This window comes from Leucoraja erinacea, chromosome 2 (assembly GCF_028641065.1).
Source record: "Leucoraja erinacea ecotype New England chromosome 2, Leri_hhj_1, whole genome shotgun sequence".
Taxonomy (NCBI): Eukaryota; Metazoa; Chordata; class Chondrichthyes; order Rajiformes; family Rajidae; genus Leucoraja; species Leucoraja erinaceus.
The window spans coordinates 13,058,298-13,073,291 of record NC_073378.1 but is presented as its reverse complement, the minus strand read 5'-3'; the positions used below and the strand labels follow the sequence as shown (position 1 = coordinate 13,073,291).

The 14,994-nt window shown below is 42.4% G+C and overlaps 1 protein-coding gene across 1 annotated transcript in view; it reads left to right on the top strand.

Annotated features, from left to right (window-relative positions):
* The window catches only part of gmds (GDP-mannose 4,6-dehydratase), a 645,529-nt gene that overhangs the window by 239,293 nt on the left and 391,242 nt on the right, over positions 1-14,994 (top strand). Inside the window, exon 8 of the mRNA XM_055648802.1 lies at positions 13,198-13,325. Coding sequence (XP_055504777.1) covers positions 13,198-13,325 — 128 coding nt within the window. The remainder of the gene's footprint in view (positions 1-13,197; positions 13,326-14,994) is intronic.

The window sequence follows — 14,994 nt, the reverse complement described above, 5'->3', positions numbered from 1 at the left end:
AACAAATCAAACTCGTGGTAATCACGTAGAATTAACGTAGCGGGAACGTCGGAACTCGTAACGTTAACGGCAGGCACTAGGGAAACTTGTGAACTCGTGAAAATCTTTCAACATGATGAAAGATTTCCACGAGTCAAATTTAAACTGGAGGGAACGACAATCAACTGCCATGGATACAAATAATGTCATACACAGAAAGGGCAGATACTAGTTGACAAAAAGTGAACACACAGTGCTGGAGTAACACAAAGACGTAGCAGAATTTTGGAAACGTCATCCCGTCACCCATTCCTTCTCTCCAGAGATGCTGCCTGTCCCGCTGAGTTAAAGAGTGCCCACGGTAGACTCACGAATCACTACGGTAAACTCACGGGCTACTACAACGAGTTTAAAATTTTGACTTCAAGAGTAAATTTGACTCTTGGAAATCTTTCATCATGTTGAAAGATTTTCACGAGTTATCAAGTTTCCCGAGTACCTGCCGTTAGTGTTACGAGTTCCGACGTTCCCGCTACGTTAATTCTACGTGATTACCACGAGCTTGATTCGTTTTAAACTAGGGATCACTCGTGGGTGGACTCGCACCGTGAGACAGGGCCATAAGTCTGGAGTAAAATTGAAAGACTTATCCTGATCTCACTATACTCAGGTCTTTCATCAAAGCCCAGCCAGCTAAAGCCTCAGCCTTTATTCCTCAAACACAGCCCTTCAGCCTAGGACAGAAGCACTCCCAAAACCGCCGTTCCAAAAAGTTTGCTCCACCACACCTTGCCGGATTTTTGTTAATTCATGTACCTCATAGTTAGCCGATCAGAAATGTTTCCATGGCCTTGCTTCTAAAACAAAAAGGGATTTCCCCACTGCTACACTGCTTTGCCCCCTGGCTAGAAACGTACTAGTTTAGCTTTCTAATGGCGCTCCTTTGAAACGTCTATGGCTGCTCTGCTCTGCCGTGTTACGAGAGTTATTCGTTACTTGTATGAGGAAGCCTTTGTACTGTTGGACCAGTAGAAATGTGATCGACAAGATGTAGTGAGTGTTGAAGGAGAGCAGGTGGTATTGAGAGATGACATCATGTTCGAGAACACTGGAAAAGAAAGGGACGTCAGAGGTTGGGTGGCAGTTTAACAGAAAATGTTTAAGGCCCGGCCTTTGAGGAGAGGCTGATAGATGTTTTGGAAATGAGAGGCAGCCATTCATGAGTGGGAATAATTTAAATTGCGATCTAGTTTAGAGGCCTTAAGGGGAAGTTTGAAGGATAAACAGAATTGCACAATATTGAATTATGAATAATGATTCTAATTCTAACACAAATATTCTTGCAATTGAAGAAACAATGCTTACAAACTGAAATTAGAAAATGATTTCAAAGCCTGCATTTTAATTTGAATCTAAATTGCTCTTTGACAAGGTTATTGTAGCGGCACCAAACGTGGTGAATAAGGCCAGACGTCAGGCAGGTTCAAGCAGTAGTTTTATTCAGGTGTCACATGTTAAGTTGGTCCGCTAACGTAATTATCATTGCTGCTGTAGCTGAGCGAGGCTGTTCTCTCGGGCTCAGCTACCTGTTGACTCCCCAGGTCTCAAGGTGAGATATGCTTAAGTAGCAGGATACTCCCCCTATGCCGTGACGTCACGTGCCAGCCCTCGTAGCCACTGACGAGGGTTCGAACATAAGTGGTCTGTGTATCAGCTGATGCCACATTATGTTAATTAGAGTCATAGAGTCATAGAGCAGTGTGCACATAGAGTCATAGAGCAGTCACAGTGTAGAAACAAGCCCTTTAGCCCAACGCCCACACTACCAACAATATCCCAGCCACACTAGTCCCACTTGCCTTGCCTGGTCCATATACCTCCAAACCTGTCCTATCCATGTACCTGTCTAATTGTTTCTTAAACAATGTGATAGTCCCAGCCTCAACTACCTCTCTGGCTGCTTGTTCCATACACCCACCACCCTTTGTGTGAAAAAGTTACCCCTTAGATTCCTATTAAATCTTTTCCCCTTCACCTTGAACCTATGTCCTCTGGTCCTCGATTCCCCTACTCTGGGCAAAAGATTCTGTGCATCTACCCAATCTATTCCTCTCATGATTTTGTATACCTCTATAAGATATACCTCATCCTCCTGCGCTCCATGGAATAGAGACTCGGCCTACTCAACCTCCACCTATAACTCACACGCTCTAGTCCTGGCAACATCATATAACCATATAACCATATAATAATTACAGCACGGAAACAGGCCATCTCGACCCTTCTAGTCCGTGCCGAACACGTATTCTCCCCTAGTCCCATATACCTGCGCTCAGACCATAACCCTCCATACCTTTCCCGTCCATATAACTATCCAATTTATATCCTTGTAAATCTTTTCTGAACCCTTTCAAGCTTGACAATATCTTTCTTATAACATGGTGCCCAGAACTGAACATAATATTCTAAATGTGGTTTCACCAACGTCTTGTACAACTGCAACGACCTCCCAACTTCTATACTGAATACTGTGACTGATGAAGGCCAAAGTGCCTCATATATCATCATAAGTGACCACCTTATCTGCCTGCTACTTGACCTTCAAGGAACCATGCACCTGTACTCCTAGATCCCTCTGCTCACCAACACTACCCAGAGGCCTACAATTTACTGTGTAGGTCCTGCCCTTGTTCGACGTCCCAAAATGCAATGCCTTACACTTCTCTGTATTAAATTCCATCAACCATTCCTATCCAATATGGCCAATTGATCCAGATCCTGCTGCAATCTTTCACAACCATCTTCACTTTCAGCAAAACCACTAATTTTTGTATCATCCGCAAACTTGCTAATCTTGCCCTGTATGTTCTCATCCAAATCATTGATGTAGATGACAAACAGTAACGAGCTCAACACCGAACCCTCAGGCACATCACTAGTCACAGGCCTCCAGTCCGAGAAGCAACCTTCCACCATCACCCTTCCATGGAGACAATTTGCTATCCATTCAGCTCTCTCTCCTTGGATCCCATGCGGCCGAACTTTCCGAGCAGCCTACCATGCAGAACTTTGTTGAATGCCTTACTAAGGTCCATGTACACAACATCTACAGCTCTGCCCTCATCAACCTTTTTGGTCACGTCTTCAAAAAAATCAGCCAGATTTGTGAGACACGACCTCCCACGTACAAAACCATGTTGACTATTCCGAATCAGCCCTTGCCCATCCAAATGCCTGTATAACCTATCCCTCAGAATACTCTCCAGTAACTTACCAACTACAGATGTTAAACTCATTGGCCTATAGTTCCCAACATTTTCCCTGCAGCCCTTTTTGAAAAGAGGTACAACATTTGCCACCCTCCAGTCTTCCGGCACCTTTCCTGTATTTAAGGATGACTCGTAAATTTCAACCAGGGCTCCCACAATTTCCACTATAGTTTCCCACAATGTCCTAGAATATACAGCGCATTCGGAAAGTATTCAGACCCCTTCACTTTTTCCACATTTTGTTTCGTAACAGCTTTATTCTAAAATGGATTACATTCTTTTGTTATCATCTATCTACACACAATACCTCATAATAAAAATGCAAAAACAGGTGTTTAGAAATTTTTGCAAAGTAATTAAAAAGAAATAACTGAAATATCATATTTACATAAGTATTCAGACCCTTTGCTATGACACTCAAAATTGAACTCAGGTGCATCCTGTTTCCATTGATTATCCTTGAGATGTTTCTACAAGTTGATTGTAGTCTACCAGTGGTAAATTAAATTGATTATACATGATTTGGAAAGGCACACACCTGTCTATATAAGGTCCCACAGTTGACAGTGCATGTCAGAGCAAAAACCAAGCCATGAAGACAAAGGAAGTGTCCGTAAACTTCTGAGACAGGATTGGGTGGTGGCACAGATCTGGGGAAGGGTATAAAACAATTTCTGCAGCATTGCAGGTCCTGAAGAGCATAGTGGCCTCCGTCATTCTTATATGGAAGAATTTTGGAACCTCCAGGACTCTTCATAGAGCTGGCCGCCCGGCCAAACTGAGCAATCGGGGAGAGGAGCCTTGGCCAGTGATGTGACCAAGAACCCGATGGTCACTCATTCAGAGCTCCAGAGTTCCTCTGTGGAGATGGGGAAAACTTTCAGAAGGACAACTGTATCTCCAGCACTCCACTAATCAGGTCTTTATGGTAGAGTGGCCAGACGGAAGCCACTCCTCAGTAAAAGGCACATGACAGCCCACTTGGAGTTTGCATCAGACAAGATTCTCTGGTCTGATGAAACTAAGATTGAACTCTTTGGCCTGAATGTCAAACGTCACATCTGGTGGAAACCAGGCACCACTCATCACCTGGCCAATAGCATACCTACTGTGAAGCATGGTGGTGGCAGCATCATGCTGTGGGGATGTTTTTCAGCGGTAGGAACTGGGAGACTAGTCAGGATCGAGAGAAAGATGAACGGTGCATAGTACAGAGAGATCCTTGATGAAAACCTGCTCAAGCGTGTTCAGGACCTGACTGGGGTGGAGGTTCATCTTCCAAACAGGACAACAACCCTAAGCCCACAGCCAAGACAATGCAGGAGTGGTGAATGACCTTGAGTGGTCCCAGCCAGAGCCCGGACTTGAACCCGATCGAACATCTCTGGAGGGACCTGGAAATAGCTGTGCATCAACGCTCCCCATCCAACGTGACAGAGCTTGAGAGGATCTGCAGAGAAGAAAGGGAGAAAATACCCAAATACAGGTGTGCCAAGTTTGTGGCATCTTACCCAAGAAGACTTGAGGCTCTAATCGCTGCCAAAGGTGCCTCAACAAAGTACTGTGTAAAGGGTCTGAATATTTATGTAAATGTTATATTTCAGTTATTTCTTTTAAATAACTTTGCAAAAATTTCTAAAAACCTGTTTTTGCTTTTTTTATTATGGGGTATTGTGTGTAGATTGATGATTTAAAAAAAAATAAAAAAATTTAGAATCCATTTTAGAATAAGGCTGTAACGTAACAAAATGTGGAAAAAGTGAAGGGGTCTGAATACTTTCTGAATGCACTGTATCTGATCAAGCCCTGGAGATTTGTCTACCTTCAATCACGACAGTACCTTCAGTACTTCTTCGACGGTAACCCTGACTGCTCTCAAGACTCTTCCAGTGATTGCTCCAATTTCCACCATCCTGCTGTATTTCTCCTCTGTAAATTCTATGATATTTTGTTGCAACTTTGTTCCCTCCCAGTGAATAATCTTCCTCAAACTTGCAGACATATCAATTTTTGGTGAAAATGTAAGACCATGTATGGTATGGAAGGAAATGCTTTTTCCACAGTAAGCGTTTGATTTACAGCGGCCAAATAAACTAGGCATTATTTTTACCACTGTGATTCATAGAACAGTAGAGGATAGGAATTGGCCCATCAGCCCACATGTCTATGCCGAGCATAATGCCACGACCAAATTTACTTTAGACTTTAGAGATGCAGCACGGAAACAGGTCCTTCGACCCACTGAGTTTTCGCCGACCAGCGATCACCTCGTATACTAACCTGCACACACTAGGGGCAATTTTACAACTTGTCGAAGCCAATTAATCTACAAACCTGTACATCTTTGGAATGTGAGAGGAAACCGGAGCACCCGGAGAAAACCTACACGGTAACAGTGATAAAGTACAAATACCATACAGACAGCACCCATAGTCAGGATCGAACCCGGTTCTTTGGCAATGTAAGGCAACAACTCTACTGGTCCGCCACCAAGACGTCCTTTTTCCTAGCAGCACATTATCCATATTCCTCCATATTTAGGAAGAAACTGCAGATACTGGTTTACATTGAAGATAGAAAGAAAATGCTGGAGTTACTCAGTGGGTCAGGCATCATTTCTGGAGAAAAGGAACAGGTGACGTTTCGGGTCGAGATCCTTCTTCAAACTTCTCCAGAGATGCTGCCTGATCCGCTAAGTTACTTCAGCATTTAGTTGCAATAACTCTCCATTCTCTGCATTCCCATGTGGTTGTCTAAAAGTCTCTTCAAGACATTATTGTAACTGCCTCCAGCAACATCCAGGAACTTACCCACCGCAGGCCCAGCACATCTCTTTAAACGTTGCCCCTCTCACCTTAAAGCTATATCCACTAGTATTTGATATTTCCATCCTGGGAAAAAATGTTCTGACTGTCTAACCTATCTATGCCTCTCGTAAATTTATATACTTTTATAACCCTCAACCTCCGATGTTCCAGAAGAAAACCCAATCTAAATCTGTCCAACCTCTCCCTGTAGCTAACACTCCCGGATCGAGGCATCATTCTGGTAAACCTCCTCCGCATTCTTTCCAAAGCCTCCACATCCTTCCTGTAATGGGGCGACAAGAACTATGTGCAGGGCTGTATGCACCTGCCCCGACTTTTTCGGTGACTACTGGCACCCGTCATAGGTCGTTGCAGGTCGCCGAAGATTTTCAACATGTTGAAAATCCAGCGGCGACCAGAAAGACGCTACGACTCTTTGGGCGACTGAGGAGAGTACTCATGACCATACAGGGGACAGCCCGGTGACATGTATGGTCGGAGTACTGTATGGTTGTGAGTAGTCGCCCAAAGAGTCGTACCTTGTTCTGGTCACCGCTGAATTTTCAACATGTTGAAATTTTTCGGCAACCTGCAAAGACAGGCCCATAACGAAAGTCCTATGAAGCCACATCATGACATCCTGAGTCCCACAAAGCTGCCTCATGAATTCCTGGATTTTCTTCATTTGTGCTCTCAGGATCTTCAAGTGACCACCTAAAATTAGAAGGTTAATAAAATGCAAATTTTAATTGAAAAAATGATTTAGATGTTTGCAGGCATTCCTTCTTCAATGACGTTGCTGGATTTACCAACCCCCTTTGTGGGAAATCCTTCCAACATCAAATTGTCTACAGAATTAAGATGCTCTGCAAGGGAATTTCAGTGAAGAAAGAAGCATCAGTAGAATATAGCAAGTTATTTTTTTTGTTCTCTGAAAAGTCAATTACTGGAGTTGAGAGGGTGGAAATCTTACAACATATGTTTGCACATCCTTTATTATTCGTAGTTGCCTCTTTCTGAACTGGAGAGCAAAAGTACAGCAAAATTGTGTCATCAAGACAAAATAAGATGTTTAAGCAGTAGGAAATCCACTTGGCTTAACTTAGTATCATCTGTCTTGCATACATTTGCTGTCAAACTGGGGCTTAGATCAAAAGCCTTTGGATGGTTTTTGAGTTTATAATAAAATTGCACAAAGGACACATTTATGTTGTAGAATGCCTGCGTGCCAGTATTTTTTTTCCAGACTCAGTTGTAGTCTGGCTAATTGCCAATCTTTGAAAAAGAAATCCAATTTCGATTCTAACAGTACTTCAGCAAATAATTTTTATATAATTACTATAAATTTAAGTCAAAAAAAGAAATAGCAAATATTCATAGTGCCACGTATTTTTTCTGAGATATTAATACTTTAAAGCAACTTCACCTATAGGTTTTGAATCCCCGTTGTTAAATAGTGTTGATTTTGGCAGCCCCGAGTAAGCAAATTAGGTTTAATCTCTCTGATCTCGGTAGTCTGTACAGTCATCCATGACATTCTCGTTGTCCATCCTTTCTGCTTCCCGGCTGTTCAGAGCCAATGCTGAGGCAATTCTCTGCGGGAGCGTTGAAGATCACCCAGTTTTAACGGCAGATGGCGGCTGGAGAAAAATGCAGTCACCAAGACAGAGTTCAAATTGGGTTCAGGAACAAAGTTAACTTTCCTTCTGTTGATGGACCCTATTTTAAATATTCATTTATTCCAAATCAGGTTCCAATTAAAATCCAAAATTACACTTATTTTGTTTAAAGGGAAGTGTATTTGTTATTTTCACCTTTTTAAAAGTGCAGGAATTTTACAGCGTAAGATTTAATATATCAATGGGAATCCGATGAACCACTTACTAAGTGATTTGATATCTGAAGGAAACAAAATTGAACCAATTATATTGTATGGCATTAAAACTCAAGTTAAGTTGGGCAACATAGATGTTTAATCAGCTGCTTGCATCTAGTTAAAGTGCAGTTACTTTAGCCACTTAAAATTCTGCTTCTAGTGTTTTATTACAGTTTGCACAGAACCATATATGGCTGGAAAATGAAAAAACGAATCAGCGGCAGCAGGAAAATTAATCCAAACAAAATTGATGATCTGCTGAAGTTGAGCAGTGAGACTCAGAACAGCACCCTGATCTATCTAAATCTTCTGTTTTTAACTTAAAGACAGCATAAACAGCTGTTCACTGACATTTCATTTTGTCTGTGTTAAACTGAGCAGAGACTGCATAAGAAATCGGGAACAGTACATGAAGAATCAGTAAATTTGATTTAGTCACAGTCAGAGAGCTTTGCAGCATGCAAACAGGCCTTTCGGCCCATCTTGTCCATTTGGCCCTTCGAGCCAGCACCGCCATTCATTGTGATCATGGTTGATCATCTGCAATCAGTAACCCGTGTCTGCCTTCTCCCTTGATTCAGCTAGTCCCCAGAGCTCTATCTAATAGCCCTGTCCCACGGTACGAGTTATTTCCAAGAACTGTCCCGAGTTTAGAAAAAATCAAACTCGTGGTAAGCACAGAGAATGAATGTAGCGGGTACGTTGGAGCTCGGGGAAGTCTCTTAGCAACTCGTAACGCGAACGGCAGGTACTCGGGAAGACTCGCTAACGGCAGGTAAGCGCAGGAAGACTCGTGAAGATTTTTCAACACGTTGAAAAATGTCCACAAGAGCCCCGAGTACCGACGAGTGGCCATTACCGTAAACCTCCGAGTTCGAATCGAGGCAAACTCGAGAGAGCTCTTGGAATGAACTCATACCGTAGGACAGGGCTATAACTCTCTTTTCAATTCATCCAGTTAATTGGCCTCTACTGCCTTCTGTGGCAGAGAATTTCACAACTCTCTGGGTGAAAAAGTTTTTTCTTATCTCAGTTTTAAGTGGCCTCGCCTTTATTCTTAGACTGTTGTCCCTGGTTCTGAACTCCCCAACATTGGGAATATTTTTCCTGCATCCAGCTTGTCCAGTCCTTTTATAATTACGTTTCTATAAGACGCCCTCTCATCCTTCTAAATTCCAGTAAATACAAGCCCACTCTTTCCAATCTTTCCTCATAATCCCCATCCCGGGGATTAACCTCGTGAGCCTATGCTGCACTGCCTCAATAGCACTGCCTCAGTCTGAAGAAAGGTCTCGACCCGAAACGTTACCTATTCCGTCGCTACATAGATGCTGCCTCACCCGCTGAGTTTCTCCAGCATTTCTGTCTACCCTCAACAGCAACGATGTCCTTCCTCAAATTAGGAGACCAAAACTGCACACAATACTCCAGATGTGGTATCACCAGGTCCCTGTACAACTGCAGAAGGACTTCTTTACTCCTATACTCAAATCCCCTCATTATGAAGGCCAACATGCCATTAGCTTTCTTCACTGCCTGCTGTACCTGCATGTTTACTTTCAGTGACTGGTGTACAAGGACACTCAGGTCTCGTTACACTTCCCTTTTTCCTAACTTCTTGTTGTCTTATTGCCCCCTTGTATACTCCTGCACTTCTTGTACTTGGGAATCTCTCAATTATGAGAAATATACACCTAAATCTGATGTGTGCCTTTTTCCTGGCCAGTGCTTCAACATTTCTCATCGACCAAGGTTCCCTAAACTTGCCACCATTGTCCTTCATCTTAACAAGGACATGCTGCTCCTGTACTCTTGTTAACTCAGTTTAGTAAGCTACCAACCTTCCGGCCCTCCCTTTACCTGCAAACGGACTCTCTCAATCGACCTCTCCAGCTTCCTGCCTAATGCCTCTAAAAAAACTTAACTTGCCGGCCTGTCCTATCCTTCTCTATAACTACTTTAAAACAAATAGAATTATGGTCCCAAAGTGCTCCCCACTGACACTTCAGTCACTTGCCTTACCTTGATTCCAAAGAGTAGGTCCAGTGTTGCACCCACTCAAGTAAGCCCTGTATATGTTGATTAAGGAAGCTTTCTTGATATGCATTTAGCAAATTCCACCCGGTCTAAGCCCTTTACAATATGTGAGACCCAGTCAAAAGAAGGGAAATTGAAATTTCCCACTGGTACTCCCCTATTATTTCCCCTACACTTCTGCTCCTATAATCCCCATTGACTATTGTGGGGGCCAATAATACAGTCCCATCAAAGTGATAATTCCCTTCCTGTTTCAAAGTTCTACCCATATAGCGTCACTGGACAATCCCCCAAGAATATAATCTCTGAGCACTGTAGTTATGTCTCCCCTGATCAAAAATGAACCTTCCCCTCCCCTTGCTTCTAACCTGCATCTCCATCATGTCAGTAGTTTCCATATCCTGGAATATTGAGCTGCCAGCTATCTCATGGTGTCATAGAGTCATTCAGCCCAACTTGCCCACACTGACTAACATGCCCCATCTACACTAGTCCCACCTGCCCACACTATAACCCTCTAAACCTATGTTATCCATGTACCTGACTTAATGACTCTAAAATGTTATGATAGTACCTGATTTAACTACCTCCTCCGGCAGCTTGTTCCATATATCTATTAGCCTTTGCGTAAAAATAGTTATTCCCCAGGTTCCTATTAAATCTTTCACTCCCCATCTTAAACCTATGTCCTCTGGTTTTTGATTCCCCTCCTCTGGGCAAAAGACTCTGTGCATTTACTGGATCCGTACCTCTCATGATGTTGGACACCTCTGTAAGATTAGTCCTCATCCTCATTTGTCCCAAGGAATAAATTCCTAGCCTGCTCATCCTCTCACTGTAGCTCAAGCCCTCGAGTCCTCGCAACGAATGGTATGTTAGCTTTCATTGCAAAAGGATTTGAGTATAGGAGCAGGGAGGTTCTACTGCAGTTCTACAGGGTCACTTGGACTGAGACCACACCCTGGTTAGGCTATAATGCGTACACAGTTTTTAAGGGGAACTCCAAATCTGAGGAAGGACATTATTGCCATAGAGGGAGTGCAGAGAAGGTTAACCAGACTGATTCCTGGGATGTCAGGACTGTCTTATGAAGAAAGACTGGATAGACTTGGTTTAGATACTCTCTAGAATTTAGGAGATTGAGAGAGGATCTTATAGAAACTTACAACATTCTTAAGGGGTTGGACAGGCTAGATGCAGGAAGATTGTTCCCGATGTTGGGGAAGTCCAGGACAAGGGGTCACAGCTTAAGGATAAGGGGGAAATCCTTTAAAACCGAGATGAGAAGAGCTTTTTTCCACACAGAGAGTGGTGAATCTCTGGAACTCTCTGCCACAGAGGGTAGTTGAGGCCAGTTCATTGGCTATATTTAAGAGGGAGTTAGATGTGGCCCTTGTGGCTAAGGGGATCAGGGGGTATGGAGAGAAGGCAGGTACGGGATTCTGAGTTGGATGATCAGCCATGATCATATTGAATGGCGGTGCAGGCTCGAAGGGCCGAATGGCCTACTCCTGCACCTAATTTCTATGTTTTCTATGTTTCTAACATCCTCGTAAATCTTCTCTGTACCCTTTCCAGCTTGACAACATCTTTCCTATAACCTGGTGCCCAAAACTGAACACAATACTTTATTCTCTAAAGCAGCTTCAAAGCCTCACTTTGACTGCACTTTTCTCAGCCCTGTTTCTGTTATGGCTATAATACCCCAGTCCCCCGCATTCACACCCTGGGTTCATAGTCTGAAGAAGGGTTTTGACCCGAAGCGTCGCCCATTCCTTCTCTCCAGAGATGCTGCATGTCTCGCTGAGTTACTCTGGCTTTGCGTACATCTTCATAGTCCTTACCAGTTAACCCCCCAACATTGAAATAAATACAGTTTAAACCATTGGTCTTTCCTCTTTCTTTATCATGCAACTACCTGTCTGAAGAGGGGTCCCAACTCGAAACATCACCTATCCATGTTCTCCAGGGATGCTGCCTGACCTGCTGAGTTACTCCACCAAAGATAGACACAAAATGTGGAGTAACTCAGTGGGCCAGACAGCATCTCTGGAGAAAAGAAATAGGTGACATTTCGGGTCTGGACCCTTCTTTACATTTCGGCACCATGTTATAGGAAAGATGTTGTCAAGTTGGAAAGGGTACAGATAAGATTTGACAAGGCTGTTGCAGGGACTGAGCTATAGGGAAGACATTGAGCAGGCTAGGACTCTATAACTCCATAGTAAACCAGCACCTGCAGTTCCTTGTTTCTACATTTTGTCCTTGCCTTCTCTTGTTGTCACCCTTCTCTCTGAAGCCTTTTGAGTTAAACCCTCCGCACCGCACCTCAGCACACAGCTGCACCCAATAGACCACTCCTCTATACTTCACTCCTTCTTATTAGCTGTTGAGCCAGTCAAACAGAGCCTGGTTAAACTTTCCTGCTCCTGCTCAAATCGCGGAAGCAGGCCCTTCGGCCCACCGAGTGTGCACCAACCAGCGATCCCCGCAGATTACCACTACCCTGCACACACTAAGGACAATTCTACATTCATACCAAGCCAATTAACCTACAAAACCTGTATGTTTTTGGAGTATGGGAGGAAACTGAAGATCTTGGAGAAATCCCACGCGGTCACGGGGAGAACATACACACTCTGTACAGACAGCACCTGTAGTCGGGATCGAACCCACGTCTCTGGCGCCGAAAGCGCTGCAAGGCAGCAACTCTACCGTTGCGCCAACGTGCCGCCCTGTGTACTGTTAATTTATATTACCTGATTAATGTTTGCCACATTTAAATAATTGTAACTGTTATATTTTTTAAATGTTTCCTCTTAAGAATTTTGATGAGCTATTTGAGAAAAGATAAGGTCTACAATATTCCAATTTTTTTTCATCTTCAGACTTCAACATTTTTAGAATAACCATTATAGCCTTGAGCATTTGTTGTCCATCTGCTGATAGTTGTATCAATTTTAATTAGCTTGGCACGTGTTTTGAAGATCCAAATATGTTAAAATTATTAAGTAGTTTCTAAATGTACTTTCAAAAGTTGTTTACTGTATAAATGGAGCTCTTGGCTGTTTAGTTTGAAGCTTCTGGGTTTACTTAACTGACAGATGATCCCATTATGCTAAAAAAAAACTAGTAATTCTTAAAATGTTAAATTCATTTTTGTTTCTATTTTGGTGCAGTTAAACAGCCAGGATAACTATACTGATGTTATCTGTTATCTTTGTTTCAGGGGCTAATTTCGTAACTCGGAAAATTAGTCGGTCAGTGGCTAAGATTCACCTCAGACAGCTGGATTGTTTTAGTTTGGGCAATCTGGATGCCAAGAGAGACTGGGGTCATGCCAAGGACTACATTGAGGTAGGCCATTGGCCTAAGGCTGTTCTGAAGTATTTCCCTGCCTGGATGATACGTTTCACGCATCATCTCGAAAAACTGCTTGATCTGTATGTGTATCTTTGTGAACTTGAGCCAGAGGAGAGTTGCTAACACAGTATACAGTCAATTACAGCCCAGGGAATTCAGTTACATGGTGGGCTACCCCAGTCCTGACCTGACTAAAATACAATCTTTCTCTTCATTCAGAACAGCTCTAAGTTTACATTTCATTGCTAACATAGTGCTAGAGGGTCATTCTGAACTCCTTAACAACATTCTTATTTTATTTTTCACCCTTTGTTTGTGTCTTTTGATAAATGGATAAAGATTCAACCATGTGGGCATTTTAAAATATTTTTAGATGTGTTCTCTAGTGTATGGTATGGAGCTACTAGTGAGACTGTATTTAACTCTGCTAGACAGCAGCAAAAAAAGTGTCTGGACTGGGCTCACTTGTTTCCCTCAGTTGGGTCCTGACAGATTTCCTGTGCTTACAATGCTATTTCTGTCTTTTTGAATCATACATCCCTGGGACACAGACACTGGTTTTCCAGAACTATTTACGTAATTTGAACAGAAGCTAGAAAAGCCTACAAAGCAAGAAAAACTGACAGTTTAATAAGGGTTCAGCAACAAGTTTATGGTAAATGCCTCTGTGTGGGTATACTTTCTCTGTGAAAAAACGCAGCAAATCCAGATGTCTGCTACTGGTTGTACAAACACCACAGAACATTGTACTGGTGATATATTTGGTTCCGATTTAAGTTTTAATGATAGATTTAAACTCTGATTTTAACAAATGGTATATATTTATACAGAGCGTTTACTCTATTAGAAAGGTCAGTCTGTAATTAGAGATGGGGAGAGAAAATTAAAATTGCCTTATAGTTTGCAGCTTTGTCACAATTTTCCTTTGTTGAACCTTTCCCATTACACGTAGTCTTTGGCATAACTAGGGGTCTATGGAATTTTGGGCAACTTGCTCTCTACCTCACAAGTTGAGGATGATTAAACAATCTGAGCAAATATCTCTTTCATTAAATTCTATTATGTTTCTCAAAGGCCTATTTCGTTAGCTTTCATTAAAATACCGATTTAAAAAAAAAATTGCTGCTGTTTCATAATCCTCATAAAAATCTAGCACATAAAAATTGAATGAGCCTGGTTTAAATGCTGTGGTCGCTAACAAATGGCAGTGCGAGAAGCCAACCAAAATATGAGCAATCTCTTTTTTATTAAATTTGGCTGTCTAAATTAAAAAAAATTAAGTCTGCTCTGATCTTATCTGTAGTTGGTGCAGGAGTTAAAGCTGCCAATGCCAGACACATTTTACTACAGTGTGTTTAAAGTATCGTAGTGTTCCTGCTTTTTCAACTCTCGCAGCAGAGTAAATGAATTAATAGAAAAGTCTTTGTACTAGTTTTGGTTGTTCTCATCTGGGACAAATTCAAAATAGTTCATCATTACCTCTGCCTAATCAGCCTAGCATGTAAGTGAGAACTAATTGTGAAGTTAACTGCACTCACCATTATGATGGAGGAAATCTGACAACTTCTGGCATGAATGTCTGTACAACTGAAGGTGGAAATCTGGATTTTGGCATCGTCATTCCCTCCTCCTCCACCGGGGGCATTGCTTTACACTATATAAT